At 31.8% G+C, this 15268-nt stretch overlaps 1 protein-coding gene across 5 annotated transcripts in view; it reads right to left on the bottom strand.

The window, feature by feature from the left end:
* LOC134691282 (FYVE, RhoGEF and PH domain-containing protein 6-like) overlaps positions 1-15268 on the bottom strand; it is a 42581-nt gene that overhangs the window by 16609 nt on the left and 10704 nt on the right. For all 5 annotated transcript variants that reach the window (XM_063551750.1, XM_063551754.1, XM_063551732.1 and 2 more), the window contains exons 3-6: positions 13188-13288; positions 4646-7602; positions 3088-3183; positions 522-673 (exon numbers count right to left, since the gene is read on the bottom strand). In XM_063551750.1, coding sequence (XP_063407820.1) covers positions 522-673; positions 3088-3183; positions 4646-7602; positions 13188-13288 — 3306 coding nt within the window. The remainder of the gene's footprint in view (positions 1-521; positions 674-3087; positions 3184-4645; positions 7603-13187; positions 13289-15268) is intronic.

Genomic DNA, 15268 nt, shown 5'->3' with positions numbered 1-15268 from the left:
CCAAGGTAAAGTAGTCATCCCTCTAAATTATATCACAAACCAACAGTCAACACATGCTTATGGTTTTGAAAAAATAAAAATGTTTAAACATTCATCAATGGAAAACGAATGATACTATTAATGCTGCTCTTCATTGTAGCATTTTTGTGCAGTTTTGGATGTTATGTGAAAGAACTGATATCTGGATTATAAAAAAGCATCTTTCTAGGTGTTATAGAAATCATGTGGAAGTTTTACAAAGTTACTGATGTCTGAAAAACTTTAAGCTAAGACTGAGGTATAATGTTAACTGCAAAAATCTATTTTCCTTTATCTGACAGAAAAATATGGAAAAGTTTGTATTCAAAATTTTGCTGTGGGTTGTCTTTTCATCATAAAGAAGCCTCTGTCAAATTTTAGTAAAATTCCATGATGGTTTAACAAATGTATTGATGTTAAAAAAAACATAACCTTAATGTTGACCATTCTGATGGAATGCTATGTCATGCTTCTGTAAACTCTACAACTATGCCAAACCCTACCAGTTATTGACTCTCTCCTGTAAGTCATGTAGTAGATCTTCATTAAAGTTCTGTAACTGTGGTAGGTACTTGAGTATCCTATTTAATACTTCTGATGGAATAATAGGTCTACCAGCTTTCTCTGTACCTCGGGAAATGTGCATACGAAAATCCTACAAGCAAACTTCATATTTAGAATAGGGTTTCTGTATACTCATATATTCTAAGTTGGTCAGTTATATCAGTATAGAAAAACAAAGAATTTTTAGAGAAGTTAGTCCTTTTACCAACCTTATATTGGTTGATTGATTGATTGATGATTGTTTAATGTACAGTGACAAGTATTTCATGCATGTTCAAGACAAGAACAAATTTACAAAAATATAAAACCAGATGCTCCGCAGGGCGTAGCTTTATACGACCGCAGAGGTTGAACCCTGAACGGTTGGGGCAAGTATGGACACAACATTCAAGCTGGATTCAGCTCTAAATTTGGATTGTGATTAAATAGTTGACACAGCATAGGTTTCTGACACAGAATGAATGTGTTCTAATGAACTTAAAATTTTTATTTTCTCTTAGAGCAATTCACTATGCTGTTGAATATTAATCCTCTCAAAAAAATGTTTGAAGAAATTTTCTTTTTATTTATGAAATTTCAAATGAGAAAAATTGAACCCAATTTTTTTAATCACATCCCCCTTTCCCTTATTCTAAAACTAATCTCAATTAAAATTTCTAATGGAGTTCTTGCTATTGCACAATATTGTGCAATTAGATATTTCTTGCTTACTATTCTGGACAAAGAAAGATAACTCTAATTAAAAAAAAATTTGCTATTTCATAATATTGTGCAATTAGATATTTCTTGACATTGCGCAATACTGTGCAATTGAAAAAACTTGCTATTGCACAATACTTAATATAATAATTTTAGATCCTGATTTGGACCAACTTGAAAACTGGGCCCATATTCAAAAATCTAAGTACATGTTTGGAATCAGCATATCAAAGAACCCCAAGATTTCAATTTTTATTAAAATCAAACTAAGTTTAATTTTGGACCCTTTGGACTTTAATGTAGACCAATTTGAAAACAGGACCAAAAATGAAGAATCTACATACACAGTTAGATTTGGCATATCAAAGAACCCCATTTATTCAATTTTTGATGAAATCAAACAAAGTTAAATTTTTGACCCCGATTTGGACCAACTTGAAAACTGGGCCAATAATCAAGAATCTAAGTACATTTTTAGATTCAGCATATCAAAGAACCCAACCCATACATTTTTAGTCAAAATCAAACTAAGTTTAATTTTGGACCCTTTGGACCTTAATGTAGACCAATTTGAAAACGGGACCAAAAGTTAAGAATCTACATACACAGTTAGATTCGGCATATCAAAGAACCCCAATTATTCAATTTTGATGAAATCAAACAAAGTTTAATTTTGGATCCTTTGGGCCCCTTATTCTGTTGGGACCAAAACTCCCAAAATCAATACCAACCTTCCTTTTATGGTCATAAAACTTGGGTTTAAATTTCATAGATTTCTATTTACTTATACTAACGTTATGGTAAGAAAACCAAGAAAAATGCTTATTTGGGTCCCTTTTTGGCCCCTAATTCCTAAACTGTTGGGACCTAAACTCCCAAAATCAATACCAACCTTCCTTTTGTGGTCATAAACATTGTGTTTAAATTTCATTGATTTCTATTTACTTAAACTAAAGTTATTGTGCAAAAACCAAGAATAATGCTTATTTGGGCCCTTTTTTGGCCCCTAATTCCTAAACTGATGAAACCAAAACTCCCAAAATCAATCCCAACCTTTCTTTTGTGGTCATAAACCTTGTGTCAAAATTTCATAGATTTCTATTAACTTAAACTAAAGTTATAGTGCGAAAACCAAGAAAATGCTTATTTGGGCCCTTTTTGGCCCCTAATTCCTAAAATGTTGGGACCAAAACTCCCAAAATCAATACCAACCCTCATTTTGTGGTCATAAACCTTGTGTTAAAATTTCAAAGATTTCTATTCACTTTTACTAAAGTTAGAGTGCGAAAACTAAAAGTATTCGGACGACGACGACGACGCAGACGACGCCAACGTGATAGCAATATACGACGAAATTTTTTTCAAATTTTGCGGTCGTATAAAAAGAGTGTGTCTGAAGACATGAATGCTCCTTGTAAAGTTATTGCAAGGGTTTATAATATGCAGATAGCATGGCACTCTCTTTACAAGAGACATCAGATTTTAAATCCCCATTTTGACAGCACATGGCTGCATACTTGTACATCCTGCATTGCAAGAAGATGCCTCACTTTGGCATGAGTTTTACTGTCAGTTGGAAGAAGTCCAGAGTGACCATATTTCTTTTCTTCAGCCACCCTTTGGGGCGACCTAACATTTAATCAATGTACCATGTAATTTTTGCAATTGAAATCAAGAAGTTAAGACCAAAGTCTTTATTCTATAGTATCTGCATGAAAGACTATTAGGAATTGCATTTTTTATACAAAAGGATAACATATAGTCTTGTAAAATCTATTTTGCAGTAAGAACAATGTATAAACATACCACATTAAGCAGTTTAAGAACTTCAACAAATACATGTTCTGATGATGCAATCTCCTTAGCAATACACAATATCTTCTTTGCCCTCTTTCTAGCAACCTGAAATACATGAAATTAATTATAAGTTAACCCAGTCATTTCTGTGTTAATTGGTTTGAAAGTAAAATGTTTGTTGTAGTCTTAAAAAAATTATGTTTCTTATATACTGTGGATTCACTATTATTTACTGGATACTAATTTTTGTAGGTTTCGTGGGTACAGTTGACCCATGCATTCAAATGTTCATCCAATTACAAATTTTCTATAGGTTTTGCATGCAGAGATTTGCAAAAACCACAACATTAATATCCAGGAAAATGTAATTTTCCCTCAATCCATGAAATTTGATGCCCACGAAAATAAATGAATCCACAGTAAACATTCTTCAGCATATGTGCCTGTCCCATGTCAGGTGGCTTTAATTGATTGGTTGAATTATTTGCAGTTTCTCATAGATATATTTGTTTTTCGTTTATTATTTTGCTTAGTTTGTTCTTATCATGTTCCTTGCTCCACTGTCCAAGGTGAGAGGTAGGGTTTGGCACCAATAAACTAGTTAAAATCGCCACATTCTGAATGTGCCTGTCAGATAATCAGTAGCCTGAACATCTACAGTTGTCCTTTGTTGCTGTATTAATTTTGTTTTTTGTACATTATTTTTTATATAAATTGGGCTGTTAGTTATCTTGTTTGCATTTGCTGTTTTTTGGCCGTTTATATGTATATAAATCGGACTATGCCATATGGACTTTGCTCATTGTTGAAGGCCATTCAGTGATCTATAGCTGTTAATTTCTATCTCATTTAAGTCTCTTGTGGAAAGTTGTCTCATTGGCTATCATATTACATTTTCTAATCTTTTTATTAGACTATGGTTTGGGTAAATTTATGAAAATTATATGATAATTAATTTTCATTTTTTTAAAGGAACTTAGGTCAAGGTCATATGAAACCTGCCAGTCAGACATGTAAACATTACAATCATTTAATACACTATAGCTGACATGATGCTTCCAATATCATTTAACCGCCTTTTATAACTGACTATGTGGTGTGGATTTTGCTCATTGTTGAAGGTCATACTGTGACCTATAGTTAGTTTCTATGTCATTTGCATGGTCTCTTGGCAATCACACCACATCTTATCTTTATCATAGCATTTACCAAATATAGTTATTCTATAACTCATGATCAGTGAGTATTTCACATGGCAAAAAAATCTTCATTTTTTCAAGCAGTCCATGAACCATGAAAATAAGGTCAAGGACAACAGATATATGACAGACAGAAATTTTGAAGCATGAGGTATCTGCATACAAGATATGTAACATCTTTCTAACATATAAAGCTTTATACAAATAGTTTCCACAGTCACTGTTGCTGGATTGTGATCATTATTCGATTTCATCTTAGGGGAGACAAAAAACCTGCAACTACATACATTTTTGAAAATCAGTTAGTAAGTTTTCAATTTGGATTTGACAAAGTTTGTTAGGTAACAAAATTATCAATAAATACAGACCCTGTCTTCTCCTTCTTCCCCTTCTGAATCAGAACTAGACAGTTCATCCTGTAAGGGACTCTCCTGACTAGACAAACTACTGTTGACACTTATATCACTCATTGGTCTGTCTCTCCCATAGCTCTGCATAGGATTAAATGATTTGGTTGAAAGTTGTGGAGAGTTGATAGGTGTTCCTTGATTTAAATTCCTTGGCGGTAGCTCAGGAGGTGAAGCAGATTTGTTTGACCTTTGAAAAATGTTGTTTTCATTAGATTGATCCAAAAATTCTTCTGGTATTTCCACATAATCCTTATCACTAACAGACAATGTTCTTGATTTATTTTCATCAATGTCATCATACACAGCCTCCCGTATCAGTTCATCAGAATGAGGTCCAGTGACCTTGGCTAAAGGAGGAGGTGGAGGAGGAGCTTTTCTCCTTGGTTTTGTTTTTTGTCCATCAGAATTTGATGAATTGATTTTCTCATTTCTCTGATTGGCTAATTCAATTTCTCTCAACAGAGCTTCCTGATTGGCTGGAACATGAAAGTCAACTGTGAGACTCCTGCCTTTTCTTGAGGGCAAGTTTGGTGAATTTCCATCATTTTTGTTTTGTTTTTCTTCCTTTGTTTCCTTTTGATGAACATTTTCCTTATTTCTTTCAAGAAACTTAGAAGCACTAACATCTGACTGACTCCTATTTAACTTCAGCAGTTTTTTACGAGGTGGTTTTGGCGGGCAAGGTTTCCGAGATCCTGATTCACTTTGATTTGATGCTAATGATGAATTGGAACCTTTGAATGATTGATCATCATCATCTAAATAATTTAACGAAGAAAATGAACCTTTAAAGGAAGCATCACCAATTAATGAGTCTGTGTCACTTGCACACGATTCACTAAACTGATCTAAAACTTTTTTACGATTTTTTTGTTTCCTTCTTGGAGGTCGCACAGGAGTGGATGTTTCTATAGAATGAGCCTTTTTTAATGAAAAATCTGTAGAAAGTCCTCCTAAAGCAGTTATCCTCCTAGAAACAATCTGTTCAATTTCATCCAGTAATGAAGATGTTTCTCCCAAAGCCTCTTCTGTCATTGGTGAAAAATCCATTTTTCGTTGTGATTCATCTGGTTGTATGCGATTATGACCAGCAAATTTTTGATTTGAAAATTGATTTGTCTTGTTGCCTTCTGATTTATCATAATTTTCTATACTAGAAATATTACTCATAGAATTGTCATCACTAGGAGATACACTATTCAACGCAAGCAGGTGTTCAGTATTGATAGATCTAGGTGAAAGCTTGGGAAATTTCTCTTTTTCTTCAAATTTCGAGATTTCTGAATGCTCACTTATTAAATCTTTAGTTACAGATGCAGATAACATTTCAGTATTTCTATCGTATCCTGAAACATGACTAGTCAATTCACTAACTGGAGTGTTTGTTGTCGCACTGATACAGTCAGTGTATTCAGTCACTGCTTCAGTTTGATCACAACACTTTGATATTGACAACCTTTTTCGAGGAGTTGGGCGAGGCTTTGGCGAAGGTTTTCTAGGAGCAGGTGAGGGCACAGAAAGTCTTTTTGCTGGAGTTCTTTGTAGGTCAGTGTCTATAGGAAGTCTTTCCTTGTTGTGAATTCTCCTATATACAACAGGACTGTTTTCTTTACTTTCAGAAGGTGAATTTTCTCTATGGTTTTCTTTACTTCTAAAAGGTGAGTTTTCTCTGCTGCTAACTTTACTCTTAATAGGTGAATTTTCTCTGCTGTTTTTATTAATTCTAAAAGGTGAGTTTTCTCTGCTATTTACTTTAGTTTTAATGGGTGAATTTTCTCTGCTGTTTTCAATAGTTCTCAAAGGTGAATTTTCTCTGCTTTTTTCTTCAGTTTTAACAGGCGAATTTTCCTTGCTCTCAGAAAACTTGTGAGAATGTTGTTCTGAAATATTAGGAAGATTCTGGCCTACTCCTTCATCTTTGTCTTTCATTGATAAATTTGTCGCAACAGTATTTCCATTTATACTTTCTGATAAGTCTTTTTCAAGAGATGAACACATCTTTGAAGTTGTTAATATATTATCTAATCCCTTTTTATGGTTTTTATCATCTTGTTTAACTTTAAAGTTTTCTATAGTTTTTAGATCATCACTTTTGTTTACTTCTATACTTGTATTCATAGTAGCACAGTAAGATACACGTTCATTTTCAAGTTTTGAACTAATCACATTATCATTAGCATCATTTTGTTTTATATCAAATGAAATAGGAGGAGGTCTAGCATGACCATTTTGTAATTTTGTGTCCAGACAGTTTTTACATTCGTCATTTTCTTTAACATGAGTTATGTCTCCTGATTTGTCATTCACTTTAAGGTCATTATTAGCTGACGTTTGACCACAGGTGCAAGTATCTCTTTGACTGGTTTCTGAATGAGAAGTATCCAATTTGTTATTATTTAAGTGACCATCATCAAAACTAGTATTAATACTTATGTCCGATTCTGATAAATTTTTTGAAAGTCTTGGTTTTGGTAATACACTAGGTGGTCTCTTTTTTGGCTTTGGTGAAACTCTAGGGGGTCCTTTAGGGAGTGTATTTGAATATTCATCTAGAAAAGATTGACTTTTTGTGTGTTCGCAAGTGGTTCTTTCCAGAGTATGACTTCTTTGTTGATATGGATCAGAAATATTTTTTGAAATAGGGATATTTTCCAACTTATCGCCCTCCACCTGACTAGAAAGTGCTGCTGTATATGACTCTGTTACATGATTGGTTAATAATGATGCTGGTTGTTCTAATGTTCCAGTTGTGAGATTGGATGATAATAGTGATTCTGTTACATGATTGGACAATTTTATGTCACATGACCTGTCAGGTGATGGAGATGTTTTGACACGAAGTGCATTCTTGACTGCAGTGCTACCTGATCCCCTTGGAGGTGTTTTAGGCAAAGGAGGTGGGCCCTTTGATGTGCCTATAAAGATAAATAGTGCAATTGAAATATTTATAAATAAAATATATTATAAACATGTGAGTAGTAAATTCAGACATTATGGTTTTTACTAATGTAAATAATGCTGCTTTTCCTGAAATTGCAATACAATCTTGCTATTTGTCATTCTTCAATTATAAATGCAAGCAATAGTTTTTGAACTTACAGTAAATACACACAGCAGAGCTTATTTCTAAAAGTGAAATAGCTACTGTTTTCTTTATCTTAATTTTTTTTAGTTCAGAAAATAGTATAAAACAAGAGTGTGTCCCAAGTACACGGATGCTCCATCCGCACTATCATTTTCTATGTTCAGTGGACCATGAAAATGGGCTAAAATCTCTAACTTTGCATTGCAATTAGAAAGATTATACCATAGGGAACATGTTTACTAAGTTTCAAGTTGACAGGATTTCAACTTCATCAAAAACTACCTCGACCAAAAACTTTAACCAAAACTTTAACCTGAAATGGGACAGACGGACAAACAGATGGACAGACGCACAGACTAGAAAACATAATGCCCATAAATGGGGCATAAAAAATATACTATTGAAATTTTGTCTGAATCTCAACGGTCCAATGGTAAAAAGGTGAATCTGAGAGAATAATAAGTAACTCTCACTTTCAATTGCATTGTGCATTTTTAGTATGAATCATTCAAAAGTCATAATAAATTGCTCTACTTTTAAAAATAGTACTTAAATATGTACTTAGAATGTTCAACAACTATAGTGCCTTGTTTCATTTATTTCCTGTCAAATTTTCTTTATATCTAATGACCTACTTCTATTAATTTCATTTATTCAAGTGTATAATATTAAATCTTGATTAAAATGCACAGATATGCCAATGAAATGCATTTAGACTTAATAAAAAAAAAAAAAAAGAAAAAAAAAGATGCCCAACACTCATCTTCATACACATTTTAATATTCAATAACCATGAAAAATAATTGATAATATTACAAATTCCAAAAATAATTTAAGTTCCCAAAATATTGTGCATTTTGTACATTTAAATTACAGCTGAAAATGATCCATCAGGTGTCATTTTCATTCTCATTTTCAAGATATATCTGACTTTTAGATAAACCTGTTACTAAATTGAAATTTAATCAGCATGTATCAGCATACCAGACAACAACTTCAATCTATTTTTAATACAAATGTTGCCATACTTAAAATCAAGTTAAAGATTTGTGTTACAAAATTATCACATACTACAAGGTTAATTTACACACAAACAAATAAGACTGTATAATGGTTTTTTTTTTCAAAGCAGCTAAAATGTTTAATAACTTTTGCTATACTGTGATTCATTATTCTAATGCAATTATTTTGTAACATTTAATCTGATTGGATGACAGCAAGCGTAAAATTCTCTATCTCCTTGTCTGTAACTAAAGAAGCCGACATTTTGAATTCCGGAATATATTGACATGTTATTTCTACAATAATAAACAAAAAACTCACTTGTTGTGCCTAAAAATCTTCTTTTTATCAAATTTTATTACATTTTGAAGCGGCACAGAAGCCAGAAAACACCCGGTGTTTATGTTTGACACCGGAAGAATACCTATGACGTCACAAGTGTGGGGACCAAAAAAGATAACATCTTTTCGCGGAATTTTCTTTTATGAAGTTTTTACACTGAAATAATGGTTGAAATTTAATTATAAACTTGTTTTGCATTAGAATAGAGATAACTGAATTGTATTTGAAGATTCAAGGACGTCCATCGGTAGTTTTACTGTCGCAAATACCCGTTTACCTGTCTCCGCTCCGCGTCGCCAGGTAAACTAAATTTGCGACAGTAAAACTACCGATGGACGTCCTTTAAGCTTCAAATACAATACAGTTATCTCTTAATTATTCATTGGATACCAATTTTTATGGGTTTCATGGGAAAAGTTGAACCACAAATTCAAAAGTTCAACGAATTATAAATTCTCTATACATTTTGCATGCAGAGATTGGCAAAACCACGAAATCAAATATCCACGAAAATTGATACCCACGAAAATAAATGAATCCACAGTAATAGAAAACTCTGAAACATTGAAATGGCAATTACTTGACAAGAACGTTTCCATAATACCATTGAATACATGGATGCCCAACTTGCACTATCATTTTTGATGTTCCTGTAAAATTGGGGTAAAAACTCTGAATTTGGCATTTAAATTAGAAAGATCATATCATAGGGAACATGTGCACTAAGTTTCAAGTTGGAAGGACTTCAACTTCATCAAAAACTACCTTGACCAAAATCTTTAATCTGAAGCATGAACTACTATGCATCTGAAGCACTAGTTTTGCCCAGCACATTTTTCTCTAATTCAATTCAATTAGGCCTTCTTCAACTTTGATACCTCTTTCTAGTTTTGCTCAAAAACAGTTCATAAATTTGTGATTTGAAACACTTCTCTAGTAACACCATCAGATGATTTAATGGTTAATGAAAAAGCAGATGTTATTCTTCAAAGGATGAGAAAGAAACTAATTTTTCATCAAGTCATTCATTTTTTACATAATTACATAAGTAATTAGCATATCTTCTGTCCCTTAATAGATAAATGTTTGACTGATTAATGATTCATACATCACTTTTCATCTTCCCTTAAGCATCTGAGAAGCATACTTTCTTTCATCTACCAGAAATAAACATAGATATATATATTTATATATTAGCTTACAGAGGATGTTATTTGTATTTCCTGCTTCTCTGTAAAGCATGTGCCATTTTGATATCAGAGCAACAGTAGATCAACTAAGAATTAGACTAATTTGTCCTAGTATGGTGATATGCATCGTGGTGGACTGTAATTTGTGATTTAGAACAATAAAATTGAGCTCAGTGCTTGGTGTTATATTCACTTCATATTAAGACGCCACATGAATATACATGTAATACTTGCTGCTGGACATAAAGTATCCATTAATCAAATCAATCAATATTTTTTTCTATGAGTATAAAACTCCAATCAAGTGAATCAAAATGGGTTCAATCTATTAAATGGTATATGAGAAAATAGATCATATACAATCACCTTGTTACAAATGGACTAAGAAATTGCTAATATGGATTCATTTATTTTCGTGGGTACCAATTTTCGTGGATTGCGGAAAACTTGCATATTGGTGGATATTTAAATTCGATGTTTGAGAAAAGCTTGCATAAATTCCTATTGAAATTTTGTATTTCGTTGAACATTTAAATTCGTGATTCCCCAGTTCCAACGTATTTCTACGAAAATTGGTATCCAACGAATATTAATGAATCCACAGTAGTTCAAACTTTCTCACCAAAGTTCCTGCTGCCTTTTTCACATGTATCAAATGTTTTTTTCTGAGGCATAGTTCAGAATATTTCAATAAAGTAAACCAGTGACCAAATTACTTTTAAAGATACTCTTTGATAAAAACTGATGTGAAGAAAAGGAGATCTGAGGTACACATCAATTAGGATAAACAAACAGTTACCTAATGACAAAAAAGATGAATGACATGATGGCTAGAGGTCAGCTTAACAGTCTTATAAATAAAATGAGATGTGGGATATACAACGGTTACAATGGCTACACAACGTACAACAGAAATAAAGAAAAAAATCAGCAAATAACAGACACATGTCAATATTGCCTCTAGTCTAGTATAATAAATTTAACATACTTTTAAACATTTGTCACACTTAATTTCTACAGGACAAAAAATCCATTTTGAACTTCAAGACCTTAACATTTGAAGTGTGTGTGTAGTTCACAGACCCATAGTTGAGTCAATTTTATCCTTATATTTATATCTTAATTGTCTAATTACTTATGACGATTAATCATTTGGGAGGAAAAATTCATAAGTAAATTTCCTTATGAAAACAATGCTTTCATAATTTTCAAGCAATTCTCAATTTATATCTGATACAATGTTCTATTATTAGATTTAAAACTACATAATTACAATAGTACAGGTTTCAGCTTCAGTTTTTGTGGGGAAAATATATTTTCAACATTCACCATATGATTTCTTCAAAATTTGAAATTTAAAAAAAATATATAACATTTATTTGTGTTCTTCAAGTAGAATTTCTCAGTAATCTTTATCATCATTGTAAAGAAAATATTAAGTATTTATAATTTGTTAGAAACTTTGATCTTTATATGGTTAAAGAAAAAGCAATACCCCTTTATAAGTTTTTATAAATTGCTACAACATGGTGAACTGCACCTTAAAACTAGCTTTGTAAGTGCAAATGAATTAAGAGGTATTTCTGATCCTATTTAGTCTACATATAATTTTCAATGGATGGCAAGAATTCCTGCATAGATTCATTTTTCATTTAATTCTCAGAGCTTATCCACTGACTTGTAAAAATTATAATGTAACAGTTGTCCTCCTTCCAAATATGTTTGTAATATTGGTAGCTGGTTTAAAATAAATAACCATCAACCAACCTTTCAATGGTTCTCTTAAATCTAAATAGCAAGCAATGACATAGCCTTTACCAATGAAGTAAGCTATATTGGTAGCTTGTTTCTAAACAATCATCAACCAACCTTTCTATGGTCATCTTAAATTCTAAACAGCAAGCAATGACATAGCCTTTTTTTGTTTGAACAGTAAACAGAAAACTATATTGTAACCCTTAACCTGTATTTTTTCTATGAGAACAACAGATTTATATCAGCTACTGTGGATTCATTATAATTCTTTGGATACCAATTTTTCGTGGATTACATGAGTTCAGGTAAACAATGAAATTGAATGTTCAACGAATGACAAATTTTCTATAATCTTGTATGCAGACCTCCACAAAACCACAAAATTAAGTTTCCATGAACATTGTTAGAGTATGGTGCTCATTTTCACGATATCTTTCCATGTTTTCTGCAGTTTATGTTCAGGTCATTATGTTTTTGAAGTATACTGATATTTCTATATGAAGATAACTTCAAATACAAATATTTCTTAGCTTGAAAAAGTGTTTGTTTGAAAAAAATCATCTGAAAAGTTAGAATAAAGGGTGTTTGAAATTTCCTGATGTTTTGTCAAAGGGGGACACATATTCGCCGTTTTTACACACGTATTTAAAACCTAATAACTGCAGCTTTTAACAATGTTTATCAAATTAATTTCATTATAGATGAAAAGCAGACATTTCAAAGGTGTAAAGAACTGAAATTTAGGGCAATCAGTCAAAGAATTACTAAGAAATACTTCTTTGAAATCGTGTTTTTCATTCAGGAATTTGGTCGAAAATTATTGTCCGTTTTTTCGATTTTTGCAGTAAGTTCCGAAATTTTGTCTCAGTTAAAAAAATAATCATATTTGTTATTAAAATATAATTTACTAGAATATTTATTATATTTGAGCCATACTTTGAAGTTTTTACACCTCAAAATCATAAAAACGATGAAATTGTGTCCCAGGCAAATATGTGCACCCCACTCTACCCACGAAAATAAATGAATCAACAGTATACAAGAAAGGCTGATATTTTTGAGTAAGTTCATCCAATTTTGTACTTTAAATAATGAATACAGGATACAATGACAACCAATGCTATACCTTTATCTTCACTGTTGTCTTTTGTCAGTACTTTAGGTTTCACTGCCACTGGTGGTTTCTTTGGTAATGGAGGCTTTGGTTTACCAGATATCAATGAATTTCTGCAATTAAATCAGAGCAATAATTCAGTAACTGTCTACAACTTGACCAACAGATTGGTCTTTATATCCTAGTTTTCAGGCTTGACAACAGGCCCAGCTGCACAAATTATAAAGTTCATATTGAGCCTGTAAGAATTTCTACTACAGGCCAATATAATTGATACTAAACTTTCCAAAACATAATTGTTGACCTTTTTATTAAGCTGCCAATTCTTTTTGAAGATTTACAAAAGTGTTGTTTATATCTAAAAAAAAATTTTCTAAGTATTAAGTCAATGTTGATGTCATTTCTATAACAGCCTCAGATATTTACATTTTTTTTTATAGCATCATAATTTTTCAACATTTTGCTCTCCATAGAAAAGAAGTGACAATGCCCCTAAATGCTCAATTAAACCAAACTTTTTGAGGGTACCGTACAACAATGAACAGGAAAGTGGTCTTTTGATACACAATCCATATTTCCAACTTAATCATATACAATTTGATAAGCAGATAGATGATGGGTGCTGTTCAACATACAAGAGAGCTAATTTTTGAGTGTATATATAACATGATTTAATGCTATATGACAAGTTTGTTCAATAATACATATAATATTGTTCATCATTTTCTTTCCACTAGAGAGAATCATGAAAATCAATGTATAATTCCTGCTATTCCTAAACAGAATTACAGCTTCCTCTCTATCATCAATAAACTACAAAAAGTGCCAACAATTAATGGGTGTTACGTAATATTCTAAGGGAATTCCTGGTGTTGCATAGTACCATAAAGTTTACAAAAAGTCATTAATTACACAATTATGTGGTAGATTGGAAATCCTTCTAGTATATATTAAAATGACAATAACAGATTTCAGCATCTAAAAATAAAATTAGTGACTAAATTTGGGTCATTTTTTGTAGATTATATTTTCCAATTTGATGTTGTTCAGTGTGGAGGTTTTTGTCCAAAAAAAGTTTTGAAAATTAGGCCATAAAAATTACCATCCTTAATATAAAGTACACTCCCAACAGTCACTATACACAAAGTGAAACAAATAACAGTACCCATAGTTCATAGTGCTGAAAAGTCAGCAGTTCCTTTACCTCTAATAGATTGGTAAAATTATGTATCTTGGAAATATTTCTTCATAGTCTTTAATTGCTAGCGCTATCTTACCTGATATTGTCTTTTTGTGTGTGTAATTTTCCCCTTTATTAGGTTTGCACCTGTTGCCCAAAACACACTTTAACACTGAGAAAAAAACTATTTTTGACAGTCCCATGGTTTTACATTACTGAGCTGTACTTAGCATGCCTCAGACTTCAGACTACTGACAAAGACTTGACTGAGATGTGGCCAGCATACTATTGCAATATGTGTATGGTTTCTAATACATTCATGACTTTAAAGTACATTGACAAGAATTGCTGAAATACAACTTGATGTTATGGATCTGTTTTTTTTTGTATAAATGAGAGTGTTAAAGTAGTGAATTATTGATATACTAAAGTAGTTTCTGACAGATGATTCTAAAACTATGATTAAATTGAAATCAACATATAATGTAGTTCAAAAGGATTTGAAATGTTCCTCAAAAGATGACATTCCAATGAATAATAAAGATTAAAATATAATTGTCAAACATGAATGATCATAAATAACTATGGTTTTCAACAATACTAGCCATCATGCAAATACAAATTGAACAATATAAGTTAGAAAAATTAAAATTATGTCCAAGTCATATAAAAGTTCTAAGTTTATTATAATCGTATGTTGAAATATTATTTGATAAACTATCATTGACATATATAATACCAAGTTTCTTAAGAAGGCAACTACATACAAAACTTACTGAAAGCAGACCCGAAACAGCTTCTACAACCATTATGGGGGTTGCATACAATGACAAATTTAAGCATCTAAAGAATTACAAATAGGAAACTTTTTACCAAATATACATGTATCACAAAAATCAGTATAATGAAGAAA

Source organism: Mytilus trossulus, chromosome 1 (assembly GCF_036588685.1).
Source record: "Mytilus trossulus isolate FHL-02 chromosome 1, PNRI_Mtr1.1.1.hap1, whole genome shotgun sequence".
NCBI lineage: Eukaryota > Metazoa > Mollusca > Bivalvia > Mytilida > Mytilidae > Mytilus > Mytilus trossulus.
The sequence above is the reverse complement of the archived record's forward strand: the minus strand, read 5'-3'. Positions and strand labels throughout refer to the sequence as shown.